The 27,201-nt window shown below is 35.5% G+C and overlaps 1 protein-coding gene across 1 annotated transcript in view; it reads right to left on the minus strand.

The window, feature by feature from the left end:
- Positions 1–1,673: 1,673 nt before the first annotated feature.
- Positions 1,674–27,201, minus strand: part of HGD (homogentisate 1,2-dioxygenase) — a 622,110-nt gene continuing 596,582 nt past the window's right edge. The window contains exons 14-15 of the mRNA XM_044071510.1: positions 15,700–15,848; positions 1,674–1,920 (exon numbers count right to left, since the gene is read on the minus strand). Coding sequence (XP_043927445.1) covers positions 15,705–15,848 — 144 coding nt within the window. The 3' untranslated portion in view covers positions 1,674–1,920; positions 15,700–15,704. The remainder of the gene's footprint in view (positions 1,921–15,699; positions 15,849–27,201) is intronic.

Genomic DNA, 27,201 nt, shown 5'->3' on the forward strand with positions numbered 1-27,201 from the left:
TGTAGGTGAACGCTGTACAGTCTAATTTGGATGTGGAGGTTAGAGACTCACACCCAGGAGAGCAGTGCATATTCCCTCTGTGTTTGTGCCACCTGGTTGTATTTTGTGGATTAATCAGTGAAACAGACTCGGGTGCACCTTCCTGTTACCCTATCACCCCTTATGGAGACAGTGGTATCAGCTCCTCCTTTGCTCTGGTGTCTATTACTGGTGTCATTAGTACCTCACATTTGGTGGCAGTGTTGTCACACTTCTTTACTAAGCTATTATACAGAATCATAAAAATACCATTATGCAAGCAAGACTTAGTTAAAGTTGGACAGACGAAAAATTAAGAACAACTGGTGATGCAGCTGCTTGGGAAGTAGCCAACTAGTTTGCTCTGAAACGGTTTCCATCCTAACCATCCACTTATCAGTCCACATTTGTTTGGATAATAATATCCATGTTTTCCCTTTCTTCTGATTTAGTTAAACATTTTAGGGATTCCGAAGAGCATTGATGAGGTTGTGGAATCAGCCTATCAACCTCTGAACATGTATTTTGGATGATGCCTTGAAATGCCAGTATTCTAAATGGAAAAATATTCAGTCATAGTTCTATCAACTTGGTTTAATAATTGTTCTATTATTACCAGAAACGACACTAATGATCCCACAGTGAATATCTGTATTGTCACTGAGGGACAACAAACCATGGTTTCCTCTTGGCAGGTATCTTCAAGGCTGGATCTCCACAAACATTTCTAAAAGGAAAAAAGGCTTCGAGGTTTGAAATCACTACATAGTAATGAACAAATAATTGACTATGTGTATATTCGCTTAGCAAAAAAAATAATAATAAATAAATAAATAAATAAAATGAAATAAAATAAAACATGGCTTAAATTCCTATATTACTTGGAAAATGCTTTATCTGACCTGAACTTTATCTTAAGGGAAAAGGTATGAGTATTTTTGCATGGATCACGCCAGAGAGATGCTGTGGGACTGGGGTGTAAGCATTAAATAGTATGTTAAATAAATGTGTGCCTTCAACTCTCCAGATTGAAGGTTAATGACAATCCATATTGTGGTTTGTGTGCATGTAATTTGTTTAATTTTCATATTTTGCAAAAATTTGGAGTATCTTTACTCAGTTTAGATGTCTTGCAGTGTTAAATGTTTATTAAAAAATTGAAAATGCAAAGTGATGCTGAACACACCGGAAAGGCAACTGAAATGAAAAAATGTAAGAAGCAAAGACACTGTATCCAGATGAATCATTCTTGTAAAAGGGTGCAATTGTACAAAATAATGAGTGATTTCATTATGCTTTTTCTTTCACTGAAAAATGTTTGATAGAGGCTTCAACATGATAGTTTTAAAACACATTAATATAATTTTTATCATCCAAAACTGAAAATGAAGCAAGCGAATGAGCTGTCAGCACAGAAACCACACTGACAGTTTCACATCAAGGCCCTTTTAGGTAACATGTATTAATGCAGATTTATTTCTCGCTAAAAAATAAATAAATTTCAGTACACTCGGTTTTATATACAGCAAATTGAACCTGTAAGCGATAAACTGTATCTTTGTGTTTATTTTCTTGATGTTTAATTAATGCATTAACTAATCATAATATCATAGTTACATTTCCACTTAAAAATTTATTCACCAATACAGATAAAATATTTTGTAACACAAGGCTTTATTTGCAATATTTAGATATCCTTTTTATTTGAATAATTTTATCATGAGCAGCTATACAAACATATTACTCATATACCACTTTTTTTGTATCATACTCGGTACTTTGCAGCAAATTGAAGAACAAATGTGCTGGTTTGGCTAGATAGTATCATTCACTCCGACATGCTTGGTGGAGGGGGGATAGAGAATCCTTTTCATGTTCTGAGATAGTCAAGTATCGCTTCCCCTAAAACAATAATAAGAAACAATCATGGTGTTACTTTATAGATGTATGTTGCAAGACAGTAATTTTCTATAGCCTGGTTGCTTTAATCCTAGGATAGCATGCTGAAAAGGGTAAAATCTATACGGGTACGTAAAATGCACATACACAGCAGTTTGTTGACAAGCCTACAGTGATCATTTCCTGAAAAATAACCTGAACTGTGGTTTGGTTAAGTTTAAGACACACAGGTGAAGTGCTGAGGATACCATACAGGCCTAGTCAGTTAGAATATCTGTTATATTTATTCACCTCATCTGTGGCCAGTCTAACTGCATTAGGTGTTCTAAGGCTGTGCAGCAACTGCCTTGTGTTTACAGAATGTTCGTTGCTGCTACCAACTGATAGCATAACCTGTGAGAGATGTAACATAGAGGCAAACTTCTTGCACCAGTCCGCTATCAGTAAGCATCATACAGTTATAACATCACGTCAGTCACAGCACAGTATATGGCCCATAACCTGTGGTGTCAAAATAAAATGTGACAAAATCCTCCTAGAATACACACTAAAATTTCCGAGTCTCCAACACCTGTTACATCTGTACTCACATACTGCAACTCCACACAGCTCAGCCAAAGGTAATCAAGAAAGCAGGCTTAAGCCCATAAGGCACACTAAGTGTGCTTCCACACAAGGAAATGTCTTAGTCATAGGTAACTCTGTAGTTAGGTATACAGACTCCACCATCACCAGACTGGAAAAGAACAGAATGACTGTAAAATACTTGTTCAGTGCCAGCATCTGTGATGTTACAAGGGTTCTAAGGACCAAGAATGATGCCTAGATACCAAGACAAGATAATTAAATTTAACAATTGGCTGCATAAGTGGTCATTCTAAGGGGTTCCAGTATGTGGCAGTCTGAGATGAGATGGTAGATAAGACTGCCTGTTTTGCCAGGGATGGCTTACACTTCTCACGATAGTTTCTGCATACTGGTTAAAGCTTTTGCTGCCCCAAGGGCATTTCTGCATAACAGACTCAAACTCATATTCAGACCACATCACAGTGTCACTACTCAGTGCTAAGAGCCTAAATAGAAAGATGCCACAACTTGAAGCTTTCCTGCACCTTGATCAGATTTGTATTTGTGTAGTCACTGAGAAATGGTTTCAGTCCATTGTCAGCACTCCCCATATACGAAAGTCTCCTGCCTATCGTGCATTCAGACCCTTGGGTAAGTGTGGGAGAGTATCTGGCTTTGTTAGAAACACCATTAACTGATATCAAATTACCCATGAGCCTAACTTGGAGCACCTGGAGGCCCAAATCACCCTTAACAAATCAAATTGTTATTTAATTGTTAGCTGTTCAACTTCATCAATGTCCCCAAATGATCATGGAAATTACCAGGATTTTGATATTAAATCAAATATCTTGCTAGGGGACTTCAGTTACCCAGTCTTTAACTGGCACACTTAAACCTCTAAAAATAGTTATGCTCAACATTCTCTAGACTTTTTTAACTCATTCACTCCAGTGGAGCTCTGGAGGTTTGTTCTCTAATTTCCAAGGAATGCAGCCTAAGCTTTTTGACCAAATCAAGTTATACCCTTACATTTCAAACAAATGTAATGAGTAGTAAATACATGTAAATGGCAAACTGTTCATCACAAATATTTACAATGGTAATCTATACAGTCTTCATTAGATTCTATGTGTTATACTAGATTGAATAAGTCAACATAAACCCAGTAAATATTAATTTTGTCACAATTTGTAAACAACTTACACATATCTCAGTAGCCACTCAAGCTACACACATACTGTCAGCAAACATTTTGTCCATATGTGAGCTTTCATATGAGGCTGTGCAGTTTTGTCTATGTTTTCCTGTTGTTGAGATATTTAAAAAATATGAAAATGATGAACAGCGATTAATATCGCGTCAGCAGTAGTAGGTAGAAGTCAAATACTAGTGCAATTGCATTGTCCATCACGCGAACTTTTAAGATGAAAAATTTCAATAGCTTATATGCAAATGGCTTTGGAATTATTGATGCAGATATGAACAGGCAATATTAAATGCCTAGAGATGTTAGCAGGCTGTAACAACAGAAACACTAGGCGATGGCTCTAGGCTGTAATGAATTAACGTACTGGAGCAAATCATAAAACTACCCATTGGAAGCTTTAACATCCTTGATCTGCTGTTTACCATACTAGTCCCTGCCTGTACTCCACACCAGATTTCCTCATCCCTGGTTAAGTCTGACCACAAACTGGTCAACTTTCTGTCAATCCTAGTTGTACTATGCCATCAACAAATGAGACCACCTCTGCGGACTTCATCAGGGCAAAACTACTTCAGCTTGTGAATACATATACAAAATTCCCAGCACTCCCTTGAAAGTAGGTTGCAGCATTCAGTTGTGAATTTTACCAAAACCTAAACAGCTGCATAGAAAATTGGTACCCATCTACCCTAAATATAATGATAAATTCAGGAATAAACCTCTCTATCAGAACTACAGTACAAATAAATAATGAAAAATTGGAAAAAATTCATACCCCTAATTCAAGACCACACTGAAACATGCCAGCAAGAGACTTAAAAGCAAAATTAGAAAATGTAAACCAAAATATGGTTGCCACAAATACCAAAGAAAACTACAAATCTTGCCTCAATTGTCAGAAAATTAAGTAAAAATGTCCAACAATGCACTGAGCTCATCCATAATAATAACACAGACTCTGATCCCAAGGATATAACCCTTATATTTGCAGACAATTTTAATTCTAACTTTATCCCATCTACCTACATCATTGCCACCACTGTCCCTGAAAATTTAGTTTACCCTGTAATCACCTTAGTACAAGTCTTCAGATCCCTGTCAAAGTTCCGTTCTCGAATCTGGCATTCCTTCCATCTCTTGTAATCTGTCAAAGGCTTAAAATAATAAATCTACAGTATGAGATACCAGGTATGTCTCCCAAATCTCCTAGGGAGGAGTGGCAGATCCTTAATGCCCTTATGCTCTGTTGAGTAAAAAAATCTCCACAAATTCTTCCTCTGATGGGTCCTAAAATCCTCCATCTCTGCTGCTGCCCTCATGTTGACCTGAGGAGTATTCATTTGAAAAAAAAAATGAATTTGCTAATCACCCTCCCTGGCACCTTGTGCCTGGGATGTGTACCCTCTTTACTCCACCCTAGCTGCACTTTTGGATAGACTACATTAGCAAACAGCCTAAAGAGAACAGATCAACGAAGCTGCTGTATGTAGATGATGATGTGACACTTCAGACAAACTCTAAACAGAAGCTTCAGCAAATAATAGGAACTGGGATGCAAAACTGAAGGGGTATGAGATGAAGCTAAATACAACCAAGGCAGTGGCCATAGGAGTAAGTGGGAAAATTTAGAAAGAACTGAGAATTGAGTCAAAAGGGAAAAAATCAGAACAAGATAATAACTTCAAGTATCTTACAGGTGTGGTTGAAGTGAAGCAAAGCTGAATGTAGAAGTTAAATCTTGAATCAGAAGTGCTACAGCCAACTGTCACAAAATGTTAAAGGTAATGTATGACAGAAGAATGCCAAAGAAGCTGAAGAGTAAGGTGTTCAAAATGGTGGTATGACCAGTACATCTGTATGGTACAGAAACTGACAGTGAAGAGACAGGCAGCTGTGGAAGCCTGAGATGATGGAGATGAGGTACCTGAGATGAGTATTGGATTTATATTGTGGGATATATGAAGAAATGAATACATCAGAGCAGAAGTCAAAGTAGCCTTAATTACAAAGAGGGTAAGGGAGAACAGAATATAGTGGTTTGGTCTCAAGTGCAAGGTAGCAGAAGACAATTTGATAAAGAAGATATGGGAGAAATAGAAAGTATGCAAGAGGAGATAAGAATTTTGAGTGGAGAAGTAGATGGATTGTAAGTGTGAAGGACCTGCGACAGTCAGACGTGATTGTTGAAGAAGATATGACAATGGCTGTGAATCAAAAGACTTGGCAACATTTGATATAACATCTTGACCTCATGTAGAAAATGGGAAAACAGGGTCAATGATGTTAGGACTCTATATACCTGTAACAACATGTACATTCTATAACTGCAGCATTTGTAATCTACAGAATAACACTCAACAAGAAAATCATCCTTGAACATTCATTCACTCCAAAGAAAATATCTTTTTCATACTTAAAATGACCTCTTACCCTGGCACAGGATTTGCCAAGGAGGCTAAGGAGTATGATTCATCTATAAGTGGAATATACCCTCCTTCTTGAGAGTGGAGATCACTACAGTTTACCAGTCAGAAGTTACTCTCCCCAGCATCTACACAACATTGCGCATTCATATTATCTAGGCCACACTAACAATAAGCACTGCCAGCATTTACAGCTGGATCTTATCAGCACCCACAGATCTGCAAATCACAAAGTACAAACTCTAACAATCCAAACTGATAACAAATAAAGGACCGTAAGATGCTACTGAGCAAAATTCTTTATTGAATTGAGCGCTTTCGTCAGGTGTTCGCCACTAGACTTCTTCAGAATGCATTAACAAAAGGCACAATTCATGGCCGGTTAAATACAAAATATTCCAATCACATGATATAATAAAATCATCATATTGGTTAAAACTTCTCATGTGCAATTTAAAAAACCTAAACATCCATATCATGACTGTTTTTACCATTAAATAATTTATGAGCCATGAAATCCTAAAGTAAACAATAAAAACATAGCAAACTATACTTAGTGTTTAAACATCAACGACATGGTGAAACCCATGTATCTATGAAAATGCAAACTTATGTATATCTATGTATATATGCACATCAACAATATTACCTGCTCCGCTAAACGGAGCAACCTGCGACATTACAAATTTTATTTTATTTTGACCACTTTCCTACCCCATAATGTATACAATTCACAGTAATGATCCGTAGACTCTTTGAAAATGTCTAAATCCATATTATTCATAGAACTGCCCTTATATTTATTAAGAAAAGTGAAACTCTGCTTTGAGTTTCAAATAACTGGAGATGGACATTGTTTCATTCAAACCATAATTGTTGTTAACCACATTGCACCTCAATTGCCAGAGAAATTCTCTATAATCGAAGATCACTTCAAATGGCCCACCCCTTATATCATCACTCTGAACTTGTTCCAATGCTGAAAATTTAAGATGATGTTGTGGGTGCTCTAAAATATGTTTGGCCAGTGCGTTCTTGGAATGACCTTTTCTGATGTCATATACATGCTGATATATACGTTTGTATAGTTTATTAATTGTTTTACCTATATAACATTTTTCACATAGCTGACAAATCACTATGTAAATCAATCCTCTGCTTTGGCAATTAAACTTTTTATTAAGGTGCACATTCCCATAACCTTTTATGTAGATACTCTTGGTCTCTTCAATAAGTGGACATTGTGCACAGTGACCACATTTTTGCATCTGTCCAACTTCTCTATTGTTATGGTTAGATTCCACTATATTCTTAATGCTTCTGTCTTTTTTATAAATCACTTTAGGTTTCTCATTTAACAAAGATTTACATTTGTCATCTGATGTCAAAACTATCCAATTATTGTGTATAATTTGTTTAATGTCAAAAAATACACTATTAAAAGTAAGTAACATAGCGTCAGTATAAGGGCAGGCCATTGTTCCTTGTTGATCAATGTTATGAATGTTACCTAAACGGGGTCTACTCATATCACACACAATACCTAGAAGTGGATAAAATTGCCCTATCCTTCTTTCATTGGAGACCTCATCTAAAATGGGGTCTATAAAACTAGTGGGATAACCTCTCCAAATCAACATGTCTCTAAGTTGTCGCATCTCACAGGTAAAGTTAAAAAAAATCACTAACCATCCTAGAAATTCTAACACCCTGTCCCTTAACCAATGATTTTTTTTTTGGTATATTGGGTGATGACTATCAAAGTGTAATGGGGTGTTAGAATATGTAGGCTTTCTATACAATGTTGAAGAAAATTTCTTGTTATTGACCTCCTTACTAATAGTAATGTCTAGAAAATTAATGGACATACGGTTACTTTCCATGGTAAAAGTAAGGAAATCAGTACTTGTATTGAGATAGTTATAAAATTCATCTAACTGTTCTAGTGTGCCATCCCATAACAACAGAAAGTCGTCTAGAAATGTGCCATCGAATTTACAATTTTATAATAGGTCATGTTTAAAGACATGGTTCATTTCCCATTGAATAAGAACAATGTTGGTGAATAAGGGGGCACAGGCTGCCCCCATTGCAACCCCCACTCTTTGTTTAAATAACTGATTTTCAAACAACAAAAAGTTGTTATGTAAAATAAGTTCCATCAATGTTCTATACATTAATATTCTGGAATGCACCTGTGTAGTACAAGAACACAAGTGGTCATAAAACATCTCAAGACCTTCTTCATGAGGGATGGCAGTAAACACATTTCTAATGTCCATAGTAACTAACAATAGGTGGTCACCATACATCTCATTCTGAATTTTTTTGAGACAATCCCACGAGTCCTTCAGAACATGTGTGTTGCTCTAATATATATTTCAAATTGTGGTCAATGAACTTAGCCAAGTTGAACAATTCGGATGCTTTTGCATCCACTATGGGTCGAAAAGGGGGGGGGGTCATTTAAACATTTATGGAGTTTGGGGATACCGAAAATGGTCGGAAACCTGGGGATTTTTTTGAATCAAAAAAGTATGTTCATCAATAGAAATCTGATCATTTAACACTAAAGCTTGTAAAATAATATCTATATTTCTATATGATATGTTTAATTGATTCTTTGAAACTTCTTCATACGATTCAGTATATAAATGTGCAAACATTTTTTCTACATATCTATTTTGATCCATAATAATCAACCCCCACCCTTATTGGGTTTCATAAACCTAATAGACTTGTTGTTGGCTATCTCAGTTAATAATTCCATGTCTATATCTGATAGATTGTTACCATCTTCATCAATTTTTCTTTGATGTACCTTCCTCATTTGTTCAGTACAAAGACTTTCAAAAACTTGTAAAGTGGGGTATAAAGGGGGGTTGTAAGTACTAGTGTTTTTGCATGTAGAAATGTTACTGGGTAAAATAGTGTTCCCAAATTGCATCCTCATATTGAGTTTTCTGATAAATAGTTTCAAATCAAGTAAAGAATACTCTATTCAGGGTCTCCTCTTAGGCACAAAATTGAGCCCCTTTTGTAACAAGTCAGCCCAAACAACAGTAATAGTCAGATCAGTGTAATTAAATATTTTAAAATCCCTGGTCTCGTTCAAAATAGTATGGTATGTCTGATCCACCAATTTATCAACTTCATCTACCATCTGTTCGCATATCCCCTCCCCCTGTAATTTTTGCCTCTGTTCGTGTGGAAATCCTGAAAGCTGCCATTGCCCATCCCTCCCTGATTGTAGTGTTGTCGATTCTGATTTTGGAGGGGTTCTGACCTCCTTGGTAATACATCTAAAGGGGCCATCTGCACAATGATGTCACTGTTGTTGTCCTCAATCCTAGAGATTGCCCCAACATTACTACCAAGCCCTTCCATCTGCCCTCTAGTATTAACTAGGGGATAGGCTCTCCCTTGTTCGTGTCCCCCCTTGTCTCTATCTAGCTTTTTAATTTTTTAATTTTTTTATTGAAAGAATGATTTTATCCACATTCACCAACACTGCATTATAGTCATTGATTTTTGTCTGAAATAACAGGTCATTGTGTAAACCCTCATTTATACAGTCAATTATGGTTTTTAAATTTTGCATTTCCTTGTCATTGTCCCGTATCAAAACATCCAACAATTCACATCCATGCCTGTTAAACATAGCAGTCAATTCGATGCACAATTCAGAGCCTGAAACAGTACCTGTAAGATACTTCCATGTCCTAAGTCCTTTGGGCACTTGTTGCCTCTGAAGGCATTCTTTCAAGTAGGAATTCTCCATCTGAAGTTTCTGAAACTTCAAGACTTCTTTCTCAAAATCTTTTAGTTGTTGATCGATGGTACCGCTTTCGGGCCTGCTGTTGTTTCTAGTAATGTCCCATTCTCATCCTTCATTAATCCATTCAACAAAAGAATGAACAATAAGTCCGTTGTCACCACCATTAGCGGCCCCACTGTTGCCACTACCTGTGGCCATTGAACCCATCATGGGTTCACTTAAATTTGGTGATGCAAGTGTAGGACTGCCCTGCCTCGGTGGAATCGAATCACTTAAAGAAGATGCAGTCATTTGCGAGTAAGTTCCTGCCTGGCCAGGCTGGTTTTGTAAAGCAGTTAGGTTCCTCCCAAAGGCAGTCATCTGGGTGGTCATCGCTTCGATAAGCGCTAATAGATTCCCAATCGAAGCATTAAGGTGATGTACGGGAACCAACTTTGCAGCATCACCAACGGCTCTCAGCTCCATAAAACTCAAACTCTGACAATCCAAACTGATAAAAAATAGAGGACCGTAAGATGCTACTGAGCAAAATTCTTTAATGAATTGAGCGCTTTCGTCAGGCATTCACCACTAGACTTCTTCGGAATGCATTACCAAAAGACACAGTTCCTGGCCGGTTAAATACAAAATATTCCAATCACATGATATAATAAAATCATCATATTGGTTAAAATTTCTCATGTGCAATTTAAAAAACCTAAACATCCATATCATGACTGTTTTTACCATTAAATAATTTATGAGCCATGAAATCCTGAAGTAAACAATAAAAACATAGCAAACTATACTTAGTGTTTAAACACCAACGACATGGTGAAACCCATGTAGCTATGAAAATGCAAACTTATGCATATCTATGTATATATGCGCCTCAACAATATTACCTGCTCCGCTAAATGGAGCAACCTGCTACATTACAAATTTTATTTTTTTATTGATATTAATTTATTAAATTTGTAATGTAGCAGGTTTAGTGACTATAGAAATACACTCTAAAATACAGATAGTTTGCATACTGGAGTATGAAGTTTTTCACAGAAAGTGTGATATATTGGGTGTCTGGTTATTGATTTTGCAGCTAGTGACTTCCATTTACAGGCGCTGTCTTTTAGGTTGGGCTAGTGTACATTTGCTTTTGTTGCTACTTTGTAAATGATATCATTTCATCTATGCCAACTACCTAAACTTTTACAACTGTAATAAACTTCCCAAACAAGAAATGTAGGCAAACCATCCAGTGCATCTGAAATGAGCTGATCATAACACAGTGATTATTTTTATTTATTTTTTTGCTAAAGCAATTGTTGCTTATTATACTACTCAGACAAGCAAACATAAAGCACTTTCTGTAACACACTTATCAGCTGAGATATCAAAATGAGAGGTCAGTGTTTTAAAGTCAGTTATGCAGCCACTTTATATCCTGTGTGACACTAAACATCAATTTATTAATGTTAAATGTTGGTCTGGATTGGAGCTGCATTGGAGTATTTGTAGGTAAAGTTATGATGTCAGAAGTTACTGCAGGGAATCAATCAGCATTTCAATCTTGATAAGAAATTATGCTGTTGATCATCAGGAAGCAACATGCAGCATTTTGTTGTTGATTAAAACATTATATTGCTCTCCCAACTGCTGCTGCTGATAATACGGAAATAAGATCTAACATTTTGTTCTTGATTTAAAACATTACACCACATTCACAAACTCTGCTGTTTCTGGAGATGTAACACAGTCAGGGAACACAGATCTGACCGAGATAATACACAAATGTGAAATCTTATACTGATAGCAAGGCAACAGCAAGCACCATTTTTTTTTAAATAAAAATAAGGTCTACTGTGTTTTGATGAAGTGATGACACGTTTATTACTGCAGCTGAATGGAATGCAGTTGTGCTAGGTCTTATGGAAGGTATATTATAACAACCTAGTGGAAAGCAATTAAAACTTAATGGAAGCATTTGTGCTTGGATCTGCAGCTGCTTTATGGATGCGACTTCAAATGCTTTTTGTAGTGCTTATCAATGGCAGCCATTTTTGGGAAAGTATGAGATTTGCATGACAGCAGTATTACTGAGACTTCACATTGTTTTTGCATGCACAAGTCAACACAAAAGTGGAATGATGAAGATATTTATCAAATTATTCACCTAAATAAATATATGAAATATATATAATAAGCATAGCTAAAGAAACTGCTATATTTTTATATCACCTTCCACTCTTGCCAGTTAAGTGCATCACTGATAAGATATGATGTTAAACTTTTAGTACCCTGTGATGTCATGAAGGGAAACAAAGCTAATGAAGCTAATGCCTAAATGAAAGTTGCTGGTTTTAGTGCAGTTTATTTTTTCCTAATATCATCTTGCAGAACAATTCCTGAAACTATTTCACTGGGCCTGTTGATGCTTTTATTATCTGTATACCTTGCGTCAGTGTCTACCACACAGGTAACATCTGCCTTGCTGACCCCAAATTAACAAATGTTTGCAGAAAAATTAATGAGATTTAATCTATATATTGTCTATTGTACAATATGCAAAAAGCCATGCCTAAAGTTGAACTTTTCATTGTGTTCCTGCCAAGCGTACATAATACTACACAAAGATATAAAGTTTATTTATGTCTTCATGCAGTTAATTCAAGAGCTATAAGCCAGCCACTCACTGCTGTTATGACAGATACGCAAGCAATAATGCCAAACTAGGTGTGTGTTACTGTGTAAACAATGCACATTCAAGGGTGTTGTAAGGCTAAATCTACAGGAGGAGGGCCACTGCACCCCTGGAATGGCATTATTTTCACAGTAACATAGGGCATTATTGCACTTAGACAATGGGCTATCTGTTAAATGCTTTTGCATTTTTTTTCTTTTTCTTTATTATTATGTATACATTTTTATACTTTGATGTGAAATAGTTCCTCCACCTATTATTTCAAAATTGCTGCAGCATATGCAACTGTTTTTGGAGGAAGCATTTTACATCCAAAATATAAGTTATCTATGTATTTAATGTCCACACATACAGACACACACATACGTTAAGTACTTGATTAGTGAACAGATCCTCAGATGTGCTGTATAAAAAAAAAGTAGAATGCAAGTTATCACAACTCCCCTCCTTTACAGCCTCTGAATTTGTAGTCTAGGATAATGCTGCTGTAATATGATGAAAGTAGAATAGAAAGTTTACCCAAAGGTCCTTCTAGGTAAAAAATAGATGCAGTAGCAATGTGTAGAAAAAACTTCGAAGGACCACCAAAAGACGTATAGCTCAGACACAATTTATTTGAATAAGGTTAAAACAGGATAAGCGCTTTCTCGTACACCTCTGGTACGCTTCATCAGATCTAATTTTATACATAATAGAAATGTCTTTGAATAGTGTTATCAATTAGAACTAAGTACTTAATAATTCAATTTATAAGCATTAATTACATTCATTTAGTACTCCATATATGGACATGGAAAACAAAAAACAAAAATACAAAAAATGAAATGTAAATACTTGTATATATATAGTATAAAAATATATAGTTCCTATAGAAAATTAAAATATATATGTATATATGTGACTAATGAATACAAATCACAAATATAGTATATAATAAAAACAAGCTAATAATATGATAAATAGGAAATAGTGATTATGCTTATCAATTTTATTTAGAATAATAAATATTCATTGTAATTATGTAGTGCCAAATACAAATATAAATAAATATTTTTTTACTATATATATATATATATATATATATATATATATATATATATATATATATATATATATACAAGTATTTACATTTCATTTTTTGTATTTTGGTTTTTTGTTTTCCAACAGGAAATGTCCATATATGGAGTACTAAATGAATGTAATTAATGCTTATAAATTGAATTATTAAGTACTTAGTTCTAATTGATAACACTATTTAAAGACATTTCTATTATGTATAAAATTAGATCTGATGAAGCGTGCCAGAGGTGTACAAGAAAGCGCTTATCCTGTTTTAACCTTATTCAAATATAATGCTGCTGTAACTAACAATCTCCTGGAAAATCAACGGTGATTAAAGTCAGTAATGCTAGACATGAAATTGTAAGACATCCAGTAGTGATGGACTGCTTGTTGCGGTTATTGCTGTTTCTGTCCCACTCTCACTCTCTCTCAGTCTCTCACATGCACACATTCACACAAACACACACTAACAATTAATGTTATTTAAGTTCTTTTCTTGATGCTCCTGACAGACTGCCTGTTTCAGTCGGGGCTAAACCTGTCCCTCTCTCTCTCACACACACACAAAGACACATACACAAACACAACAGATATGAATTTACATTATTTTCTCTCGTTTTTACTTAGCTGACTTTTTAATTTCATTTTATGGTCACTAAACTGCAAAGAGCTGTTTAGCAAGTGTAAATAATGGCAGTTGTGAAGGGACAGACTTGTTTTTCAGTGGGCATTACCTGTAAATTAATACTCTGTAGGACAGCATTCGTTCTCCAATCAGGACGATGATGTACAGGTCACCCATTCCCCAAGCCCTAGTAGCAGCAAAGACAGACAAACGCAAGGCAAGCAGGACTTTCTCTGCAAAACCAGTTGAAAATATAGAGTGCGCTTGTAAATAAATTTAACAGTGCAGCAAGACTGGAAGGTAGCTAATTCCTGCTACAACAAACACAGCAACATATGTCACTTGTTCCAACAAAATATCTTCACTTCTTATGACTAATACTAACACAGTAACATCATGGTATATTTTGTTATCTTAAGATTTATTTGGTTGGAGGCACTTTACCTGATGGAAGACAGTTCAGCAATTCACTGTATTCAAGAACAGTAACTGTAATAATTTCATGGGTCAGACTGTTGAGTTCCACCTTAGTGTTTGTTCATGTGACTTTTTTACATTAGACTCTCAAGCTGAAAATTCATTAGACAGTGGAAACCTCTGAAAGATCCCAGGCAAAACTGAGGTGGTTACTGAAAGACATGCAGTTGTGAAATGATAGAAAACAAAAATCTGGAAACTATAAATTAAGTGGAAAACATTCCTTTGTCTAGTAAACTGTGTGAATGATAGTGGCTGTTCACTGCGGTTATTCTAGGATTCAGTGCAGACTCATAAGCGTGGGTAGATGACTCTTTGTTATTAAATATATGACTATTGGAATATTATGAAGAAGACAGAATAAGCCAGTTACAATGAATGGCAGAAACTGTAATGCAATGAAAGTTGGCATAGAGTAGCTTCAGTAAAATTAAGAAATTAGCAAAACAGTATGAGATGCCAGTATAGCAAACTGGTACCAGAAAGAATCCACAAGAATTCCAGACTGTCTCTGGAAGCTTTAGGAATCTAACAGATGCTGGCTTCTGACTAAGAAAACATTACTGAATGTGTAGTGGGTGGAACTTAGAATGATGAGCACATTCTGTGTCCTGAGGATGAGGATCTAAGGAAATGCAAATGCTGCAGTTGTCCTTATTGGATCTTACAGCAAAATAATGTAAGATGAAAAAAAAAATAGTCTAGAGGATTATTGTCTCTTCTGAAGCATGGAAGCTATTGCAATACATCACTCGTCAGTTTTATACCAAGAGAGTGTGACAATGAGAAAGCTTGTATATAAATGCCAATAACATGTTTAACGAAACAAGCCATGTGCAAGCATTGTAGAAATCCACTACAGACACCATTACCATGTTTAATGTTTTTGTAAGATGACTGTTTAACAGCCTCGGTATACATTCTGTGAAGAACATCTGATTTAATTAGAATGTTACTTACTGCAATTACTTGCCACTTGGTTTCCAGTTTGGATTGAAGTGGCGTTTCAGTGGCTCCCAACATTTGTAATAACTTTTATCTAAACGATTGCAAGTCTTAAGGCCCCATTTGGTCACTGCCATGCTTAAGGAAGATTCAAACATAAATGACTGGAAATACACAAAACAAAGGGAAACCATATCAGTTAAGAATGATTGCAAATTACTGATTTTAAAACAAATATGCTTTTTATATTTGCAAAGTATTCTTCAGTTACTAAGTTCTTTCAGTAGACAGAGAAACTTCTTACTTACAATGATACATAGATGCTTTCTTCATTCATGTAATATTTCTGATTTGCTTGTACATCATTCCCCATATTTATATTATTTTAGTTAATTTCTACTTCCATTAATTCCCCCAAGGAACAAGTAAGTGAATTAGTAAGTGGCTTCTTTCAATATGTGGTCTAAAGTTAAATGTAATACAAAACCAAGCACAGAATAAAAACATGAACAGACATATTTTTGTAAAACACTTAAAATATTTCAGTAATAATATCCTTATTCTTGTGCTGAAGTATAGAGCTAACTGAGGCCTACTATTCTTCAACGAATGCAGGTATAGATAAGCATTTGTATGCACCACTATGTTTCCATTTTCAGGACAATGATAGACAAGCTGTCATGCCATCTTTCTAATGAATTTAGCTTATAACTCCCAACCTGTAAGGACAAGAAATCTGGACAAAGCCAAAAATAATGAGGGATAAAGGCCCCAAAACAGGGACAATTTTTAAATATTCCTTTTATAAGTTCAGATATAAATATTAGGCTAGCTGCTCTTGTAAGCCATTTTATGTGTAGCCAATTTCCCTTTTTATACTTGAATTAACCTATTCTATTAGTCTATAGATTGGGCTCACCCATCTCATATTTGATAATTATGTATTTCCCATAATGAAAATAACTGCGATCATACCTTAGATAATTTGAGAGGAGCCATGCTTGGGATAAAGCATTTAGGAGCTGCATATATCCTTTAGTAATACAGGGGGCAGTCCTGGGGTAAATTTTCTATTTCCTATCCATAGATCTAAGTTGCACTTGAAAATGGACATTCATGAACTTTGTTTTATGTGGATGGGGAGTCTGTTCCACAACAGTAGTATCCTCTGCGAAATACACCTGTCCCTCCAAACCTTCCGTTGATGTTGCAGAAGAGATTTAGATCCCCAGACAAAGTACTTATGATGTCATTTGACTTACTGATGTGCAGAAATCTATCAGTAATAACTTAGTAAGTTGATATACTAAATGTGTTTTTTCCATTTAAAGGTCAGAAACTCAAATGGCTGTTATTATTTGGTGACATCAATCCTCAATGAATTTCCAGAAAAAAATGGATATTCTGCAAAAATCTGGTCAGTAGAGAGGTACAGTAGCTCATGCAAGTGGTATTGAACTGCAACATTTAGGTTATAAAATACAACATGCAGTTGCAATATCATTTTGTAAGGTTAGAACATAAAAGTATCTGGTTGACAATTTGAAGAAGAAAATGTGTTTTGAAAGCATTTTCACATTAGTAATATTGTTTTAACAAAACACCTTTTGTTATCTAATGGAATAAATGGCCACAGCTTAGCAATTCTGTTTCCTAGCAATAATATTTAAACTCCTTCTTTTAAAGACCCCCATAATTCAACAGTAGACAGTTACAAGCTCTGTAAGATATAATGTTATAACTGAGGTAAAAAAAACAGAAATAGCTATACAGCTATACAATATTATATATTAAAATGTGTATATTGAAAAGGTGGATTCACATAGTTTAGCACTGAAAAACATGTACAAAAATCAGATATTCAGTACTGGTTTGTCAATAAATAATCTCAGCTTTCTTTTGGCAATGGTTTGCTGTAGACCTTATAGAATTTGCAACAGACATTGGGACTAAAATATTACTACTAGCATAAGAAAGTTGGTTTTGCATTGTTACTGCACAATCACTACTAAATGAACAAGGCTAGCAGACTCAGAGCATATCAGTCTTTGTGAAAAGTCCATACTGAACACTTGCTTTAAAAAACTGTATAGGTTGAGGTATGAAAATAAGTTTAGTTGAGTATTTTTTTATTTTGTATGCATTTTTATATTATTGATTCAGTGTTAGTGAAATTACAACACAAGCATCTTTTTGTTGTTGACTTGATTCAAAAAATCTGATACAGGTTCCCTCTGAGGATAACATATCTGTCACTGCAAAATGTTCAGTATTTGCTAACCTACTGGTCATCAATAGTAAATCGCTATATAAAGTGTGCCAGCATCAGTAGCACTAAGCTTATATAGAAAACCCAAAAATCTCATACAAAGGATTTTGATGACTATGTAAGTTTGTTTAACTTACTGCTGTCATAAAATGACAGATTTTCATTTTTGGAATTTTCCCCACCAAGGCCTCTTCAGAGATGTACTAAGTAGGAAACAAGTGGTCATAGTTAGAACCTACACTCTGCTGATATTAGAAGCTCAAATAGTCTGAAGGTCTTCAAGAAATTACTTTGTTCTTACTTTGTCTCATAAATATTTGTCTACATAAAAATGATGCCATCTACTTTTTGTACAAACTCTTGGTAATGCTTCTTCAATGCTGTCAGTTATAATTGTAATTTGCTGTTTCCATGCCCCCTTTTATTTTGTAATGCGTTGGAACGTTTTCCTTGTTATGCACTACTTCAGACATTATCCTGCATTTAATTTAAGAGATTTTTATATGTTTATATCATAAAAAATACACCCTTACAATCACTTGTGTCTGTCTACACATATATATATATATATATATATATATATATATATATATATATATATATATATACACACACACACACACACACACACACACACACACACACACACACACACACACACACACAGAGTCTATATTAAATCAGCGAACACTTAAAAAAAGTGAACACTGATTTATCCACCCCATTTATTTTCCCCAGGGAAAAAAAATTGGTGTTCCACAAAAAAAATAAAATTAAATAAAAACTTCAAAACATTATATAACCCCCCCCCAATGTGGGGGCTGTGCCCCCCACACCCCCATACTTAAATATACCAACTCTGAGATTGCACTACAGTGATGAAAACGGCAAAGTAATGGAGGCGGCCAAGTGATTTCTTTCCCAGGGAAAGAAATTGCTTATACATCGTTTCGCTATTTTGCTGTTTCGTTCTTTCAAGTTTGATCAAGATGCATTCAAAGGATTGCATCTTCAATTATATAATAGGAACCCATATACATATATATATATATATATATATATATATATATATATATATATATATATATATATATATATTCTTTTGCTCATTACATCAGGGCTTCTGTAAAATAATAATATGCTATATGGGAATATTTTGATCTTGTGTTATATTGAAATCTTGGATTCATGTATGATTTACAAATGGAGCTTTTGTATCTAGTAATTTACTAAAAATGGACCGCGGGTGAATTTGGCAACCCTGTAAATAAAACACAAAAAATTCAAAATAATTTGGTAGTTTTTAATGCTGTATGCTCTATCCATCCATTCATCCAGCCATCCACCATCCAGTCATCCATCCATCCATCCACAACCCCTTTTCCCATTTTTGCACATGGGGTTGGGATATTACTTCAATAGTGACAATTATCTAGGGCCAAGGATCTTTTACCTATAGCTACAGGCTTTCAGTTTTTCACTCTGACATGAACTATGGTGGCTATGATGAGTGGTCTACAGTAAGTATGTATGTATGTATGTATGTAAATATGTATGTATCTGTCAATCTATCTGTATGTGTATATATTTGGATCCTTTTAGACACACACACATACATATATATATATATATATATATATATATATATATATATATATATATAAAAACTGCAGGCAAGCTGGGTTGTAGCAAAAGTGCAACTTGAGAATGCAGGAGCAATGGAAATATTTAGGAAACTAGGGATTTCATTGTATGACACCAATGCTTAATCACTAGCAAGAAGGAGTAGATACAAGGTAGAATCATTGCTTACAGTTGCCTCACAGAATACTTGGAAATTTGTCTGCATCCGGCAATGTAGTGTTATGGAGATAATTTTGAATGTAACATCCAAGAAAGCTCACTCCAGATATAAAACACAAACCACTTTTATTTTCCACTTGTATTACAACGAGGTACGTTGTGACACAAGTGGAAAATAAAAGTGGTTTGTGTTTTATATCCGGAGTGAGCTTTCTTGGATGTTTTTTCATTTATTGGACTGCATTTTTTGGTTTATTAATTTTGAATGTAGTTTAAGCAAACATAGCACAACCAATGAACTATAAATGATGAGGAAGGTCTACATTTTAAATATTTAACTTAGCCCTGTTTTCTGAGGATTACAGCTTTTCATAAGCTGTGCTGTCATGTCACAACATAGGTTCATAGGTTCATAAGTAGGTACTAGGCTATCGGCCCAAGGTCCTAAGTAAGCCTAGCCAACAAGGTTCCCTGGCTTATGCCACCCAAGAAAGTTATTTTCCTGTGCCCCTGTCGAGCAGAGAGACAGAAGTGATCCCCAGGGTGTATTTCCTATTTCCCATCCATGCATCAAGATTTTTCTTGAAAAGTGCTACTGAGGAACTTTGCTTGACATAGATGGGTAGCTTGTTCCAGAGTGTGGAAAGTCTCTGGGACAAGAATCTATCCCTCCAGCATGTCCTGTTTATTCAAGTGACAAAGTTTAGGTACCTAGAGCATGCAGCTTGGAGGGATTGGGATTCCTTTAGGTGTAGTATGTCCAACAGCTCTGGGTTTGACATAGCTTTATATGTTAGGCAGAGATCACCTTGGAGTAGGCGATATGCTATGGAGTAAAGCTGGAGTCTTTTGAGACGGTCAGTGTAGATCATCTGTTTGAGGCCAGTAATCCTCTTTGTGAGGTACTTCTGTGGCCTTTCCAGCTGCTGCAGATGTCTTGTGAGGTACATTCCAAAAGGGGCGTTGTACTCTATAATGGGTCTAATGAATGTCGAGTAGAGGGGAACAATTACCTCTTTTTTTCCTGGATGAGAACCCTTTTGTGATGAGGTGTGCCATGTAGAAGGACTTCCTAACTACTGTGGCGATGTGATTATCAAAGGAGATACTAGTGTCCACCTGGGTCCCAAGGTCTCTTATCACACATTCGGAGTTAAGTAGACTGCCACCTATGTGGTAGCTCATGGGTACTGAGTTTTTACCAAAAGGGATGAGAATGCACTTTTTGGCACTGAGCTTGAGGCCATGGCTCTGACGCCAGGCATCTGTCTCAGTGAGGCCCTTCTGTAGGATGTCCACATCATTTGGGGACTCGGCTGTGGCTCCCAGTTTGCAGTCATCTGTGAACTTCATTAGCCAGAGGCCTTCTGTGTTAGCCTGAACTTCAGAGAAGTAGATACCAAACAGGAGAGGTCCCAGGACTGAACCCTGTAATACTCCACTTGTCACTGGTTTGAAGTCAGATTTGGAGTCAGCAACTTTTACAGTGTGGGTTCTGTCAGTGAGCCAGTTGGCATCCCATCTTGTGATGTAGGGATTTACACCTAGTTTAGTGAGTTTAGCTATAATTCCAGAATGGGGAATAGTGTAGAAAGCCTTGGCTAGGTCAAGATAGGATGTGTGAACCACCTTACCCTCATCTACGGCTTTGGTGACTGCCTCAAAGAAGTTGATCAGGTTCAGGAGGCATGATCTGCCTTTCACAAATCTGAACTGGGTGGGGGTTCAGAGTTTGGAGGTTACTAATGTCTTTGTTTATGAGTTCCATGATGATAAGTTCCATGGCCTTACAGACGAGGCTCATCAGGCTAAGAGGGTGATAGTTCCCAGGATCAGTGGTGGCTCCCCCTTTGTGGAGTGAGATAACTGTTGCTGTGTGCCATTCAGTGGGCACAAAGTCTGATGTGAGGCTATGATTGAACATAGTGCTTAGGTGGGAGCCAGTTCGTTCTGAAGTTCATGTAAAACGCAGCCTGGGATGTTGTCCAGTCCCATGGATGCTGTGTTTTTGGCTTTAGGGAGTGCAGCTTTTACTTGCATAGTTGTGATTACAGGGACTCTGCATTCTTCCTGCATAGATATGGACCCTTTAGGGGGTGAGAGAGGGGTAAAGTTAGCACTGAACCTATCTGTCAGGATGTTGGCAATATCAGTTGGTTCTGTAATTTTCATGCCGTTGTGCTGTAACTCAGAGCAGATCTGGGTGTTGCCATTGAGATTCTTGACATAGCTATAGAATGCTTTGTGGTTTTCCCTAGAATCAGTGGTGATTTTGGTTTTGTAGCTAGCTTTGGAGCATCTTAGAAGGGATCTTAGCTTCTTACTGAGGCTGTCCAGGGAGCTCCTCCACTCATGGGATTTTACTCTCTTTTGCAACAGTTTCTTCCTTCTGTTGTAGAGTTTGTTTATGGCAGGGGACCACCAGATTGGCTTCCTTTTTTGGAGGCTAGCATCTTGATTCTGTTTGGGCTAACACGATCCATGCACTTGTGTAAGTGCTTATAGAGTGCATGTTTGCTTATGTAGGATTCAGCAGTCATAACTGTATTGTCCATCTGCATGGGTGTCGTGAAGTTCGCCACTTCTGTCTTAAGAAGCATGAAGTTGGCTTTCGAGAAATTTTTTACCATGGTTTCCTTAATGGGGGGTGGGGGCGGGATGTGGATATTTAGGGTAATTAGCTTATAGTCGAATCTGACCAATGGGGAGTTGACTTCAGGTGTGGAACACCAGTCACTCATGTTGGTAATGACTAGGTCTAGGATATTGTTGCCCCTGGTGGGGGTGTGGATAAGTTGATCTAGGGCATTGGAATTTATGAATTCCAGAAAGTGTTGAGCGAAGGAGTTGGTGCATGAGGAATAGGAAAAAGAACACGTGCAAGATGTGATAGGTAGGGAAGTACACATCCCAAGTTCAAAAGTAAAAACACCCGGTAAGTTAAAATATAGTTACAGGTTTACACATCTGATGAAAAAAATATTAAATCGAGTTGTCAGTCTTAAAACTAATATATTTAAGAGAAAGAGGTTTACACTGAAGTCGGTTAATAATCATTATTATTATTATGAAATAAAATAAATTGTGAAGGAAAGAAGGCTGAGAATAGAAGTTTGGGAGGTCTGGGTCCCTCTAAAATTTGCAAATGGAATTATATAGCTAAAATAAATATAATAATTGTAAATGAAATCCATAGGACTATGAGGTATTGAAGTGGCCTAATTCCTACTTCCTTTGGGGTAATTTTGATCACTTAATTCAAGATTGTCAGCGTGGAGAAAAAAGGCATATGACAAGGTGCTGAAAAATTCATTACAAAGTATAACATGATATATGTTTATTAACAGGCTGTTCTATGCTTCTGAAAATTAATGAAAGCACTGTTGTGAAATGAGATGGAAAAGAAGGTAGTATTGCTAAATATCTGCCACTGGAAAAGCCTTATGCAATATGAATAAAGTTAATAGTGATTGGCATGTTAATACTGAAGGTGAAATTGTGATGTGGTATTTACAACATTTGAAAACAAGCAATAAATCTGATTGCTAACTTCTGAGAATGGGATAAAGTGACTGATGAGGATGCTGAACATGAAACGGAAGAAATATTCATAGGTGGCAGAGTTAAATATAGGAAAAGGAAATAGAGAAGAAATTCCAAACATAATTAGATAGAAAAAAAAAAGGTAAAAGCTAATTAAAAATGTAATGACCACTTACATAAATAGGGGTCTATATTATCACAATGAAAGGTGAATTACGCGAATGTGTTTTGAGCGACACAATTCATCGATTTGCATTTAAGCGATTCAATGAATTTGTCATAGGGCAAGGAGATGGTTGGCCACTTCCCGGAGTTGCCCTTTCCTTCCGTATTGATGTAAGTGTTTAACAGAGTTGCAAAGACAGCATTTTTAATAATTAAGGAGATAAATGATTTTGAGAAGGTGTTAGCACAGAAAATAATGGAATGCTTACAGATAGAAAGAAATATCTAAGCTGAATAAAGAAAAAATGAGGGATTTAATAAACAGAGGAAATTATTTTTAAAGGCAAAATGGAAGACATTTCTCATTTTTGGGGTAAACAAGTGAAATACAATAAGGCAATAATGTCAGCTATATTGAATAAGCAAGGTAATGTCATATATGGTCAAGAACATATTAGCAAAGCTGTAGGCATGCTTTTTAAAGACAGGCGTAAAGTAAACGTTTTGAGAGACTGAATAATATGCTTTCAAATTCTCAGAAAAGGAATAGCAATAAGTAGACAAAGAAGTAATTATAGAAAAACTAGTTGAACCTTTGGGGATAATGGATGGTGATATTTCACCTAGAAAATATAGAACAGCTTATCTTTTATAAAACCTGAAAAAAAGATGAAAATGTTCTTAATGGTTTGAATGAATGGTTATAGAGTGTAATAAGGTCTGAAGAGATCTATAGTGGACTTGTAAAATTCATATGGAAAAGGAGGGAGAAAAATATTTTTCACAAATCTCTCATGTAACTCATTACATCCGAGTGACACCTTCAGGTGCGTCTGCAGTTAACTCCCACTGATGGCTCTAAGCGTTAAATACTGCTTGTCCATATTTGCATCAGTAATTCCAAAACCATACTATGTACAAGGTTTTAAAAGATTTCTTCTTAAACCTTACATGATGGCAAATTCAACTGCATTAATATCTGACCTCTGTCTAGTGCAAGTAACAAAATATTAACTGTTGATTTTATGATATTAATTTATACAGATATAATTTTCACATTTTTCTAAATATCTCAAAAAGCAAGTAACACAGAGAGAGCTCCTTCGCCTCACACAAAACCACTCAGCTAGATGAATAAAATGCTGCTGACAATATGTGTGCAACTTGAGTGGTTTCTGAGGTATTGTAAGTTGTTTACAAAATATTACAAACATAATAGTTACTGTGTTTACTATGACTTATAAAATTCAGTTTAAGACCTAGAACCTAAATGATATTACCAGTATAAAAATAATTTGTGCTGAAGGGTTTGCCATTTATACTTCTTTCATAACCCCTAAAGTTCCAGAGATATGAACATTTGTTTGAAATGTGAGGACATAATTTGATTCTGTCAAAAGGCTTAGGCTCCGCCCATTGGAAGTTACAGTGCAAACTTCCTGAGCTCCATTATTACCGTAATGCCTGTTTCTGTAATATAAACTCCTCTGGTTTTCATATTTTCTAAACATTTACACTTATTTTATTTAAATGAAAACACACTTCATTTTTTCCTGTATTCAAAATTACTTCAGTAATTATGACTAAAAATCTTGATGAAGATAATTCAGTTGTGTACTGGCAAATTAATGCAGCATTGTATTTATAAAATAAACACAAGGCAAGTAAAATAAATTTTAATTTCGGTTGAAGAGGTGGCAAATAGGATATAAAGAGAGGACAATGATGGAAAGGTGGCAATATGTGATGTTAAGAAGGTGTAGGGCTGTTTGTCATTAGCAGTTATCGAAAATGTTATATGCATATGGGGTTGAAGAAAAATGTAAAGCTCCCCAGAGGGAAGTTGGCATAACAGTCCCCAGAGGGAGGTTGTCATAATGGTTAAGATATTTGCCTAACAGACACAAGGTGCAGAGTTTGATTCTCATATGGGTTAATTGGCTAGGCTTAAAATGACCCACAAGGGCAATTAGCCTAGTACTAATCTATGAACCTAAGAATCTATGGATACCGAATTTAATCCAAATTATGTGAAAAGACTCATATTAAAGCCATAATAAATTTTTGGTTTGGCAAAAGAATAAAGGTTAACAGAGAAGTTAAATAAGGATGGCCAATAAACTAGATACTATTTGTGTTAGCTATGAATGTGGTTATTTCTTATATAAATTTATGCTGCAGTAAAGCTAATTGTGGAATAGCAAAAAGTGGTGAGCATTGCAAAATTCATTAGTTTATGCCTGAAAGTTAATTCTGCTAACCATAATAGATGGATTAAAGAATTGATTTAAAGTACAGGAAAAAATCTATATTGAGTAGGTTTATATTTGAATAAAAATAAGTGTAAAGGTATAGAAGATATGAGAAATAGAAGAGTTTATTTTACAGAAACAAACTTTAATGTATAAGGTGAGAGATCTGCGAAAAAGAAAATACAGTCATAACAAATAGGGAAGACATTCTAAAGAAAATGCATGATTTAGCAAACTCAGGGAATCATTTTAAGTTATAGAAATAATGTTTATTTGATACACTGAGTTATTTTAAGAAGTGTATTTATGTTTCTGGCAGTAAAATAAATTGTTTTCTTGAACACAATATTTGGGATTGTATGGTATACAATGTTAAACCTGATGAGGAAGAAAATAAAACTGAATGCTTAAAAACAGGTACTTGAACTAAACTAACATTTTCATTCTCAGATGTACATATATTATAAATAAAAAGTAATTAAGTCAGTTTGCCAACTTTATGTATTAATAATGCAGCAGCTATATTCTGTAAGTCCCGCTGTGTGAGTAACTATGAAGATACTGTATCTGTTTTAACTTTAGTCTGTTGCTGATTTTGTGCAAATATGTGTTCATGTGGGTTTCTTCCAGGTGCTCCAGTTTCCTCCCACATTCCAAAGACATGCAGGATGTGGAATGGACACTCTAAACTGGCTCTAGGTGTGAGTGTGTGTGCAAGTGTGTGGTACTGTAAACCTTGGCTGTAGATAATTGTCACTGTTGAAGTGACACCACGACCCCATGTGCAAAAATAAAAAAAGGGTTGAGGATGGCTGGATGGATGAATTAATGCTGCACCTAACTTATTCTGCTGCTGATCTTGTAAATTCTGCTTTTGTTTAATTACTGTATTTGTTGTTATTTCACTGTATGCTGCTATTACAATCTTTTTTTGTATTGCAGTTATTTTATATTTATCTGTCTGCCCTAGTGGCCCAGGACATTATTGAAAAGAGTCTTTGGAAGAGTCTACTCACCCAGTTAACAAAGTGAAATAAATAAATGATTACGTAAACAATGAGAGAGAGAGAGAGAGAGAAAGAGAGCGAGAGAGAGAGAGAGAGAGAGAGAGAGAGAGAGAGAGAGAGAGAGTGCATTGGTCTTGGATTAATTAATCCTATATATTTTTTGTTTTGTTATTATGCCATCCTTTTGGGAGTTTGTGGAAGATGAAGTATGATAAAAATTCTTTCATTTGTAAATTATGTAAGAAGTATAAGAGTACACTGGAAGTGTGTAGAAATTAAAAAAAGAAAATGTTTATTGAGGAACTCACTGTTAAGATATCTATTAAAAAAGTATTTGCATGGAAAGTAAGTATTGACCCAATATAGCAGAACAGAAAGTTATGGTATAAGTCATCTATGAAAGAGTACTGTATTATAAATGCTTGGCAAAAACTGTCTGTAGAACAAAATTATACAATAAAATGAGACTATAAATGTA

The sequence above is a fragment of the Protopterus annectens genome, chromosome 5.part0 (assembly GCF_019279795.1).
Source record: "Protopterus annectens isolate FY-2018-M chromosome 5.part0, PAN1.0, whole genome shotgun sequence".
NCBI classification, from domain to species: Eukaryota; Metazoa; Chordata; order Ceratodontiformes; family Protopteridae; genus Protopterus; species Protopterus annectens.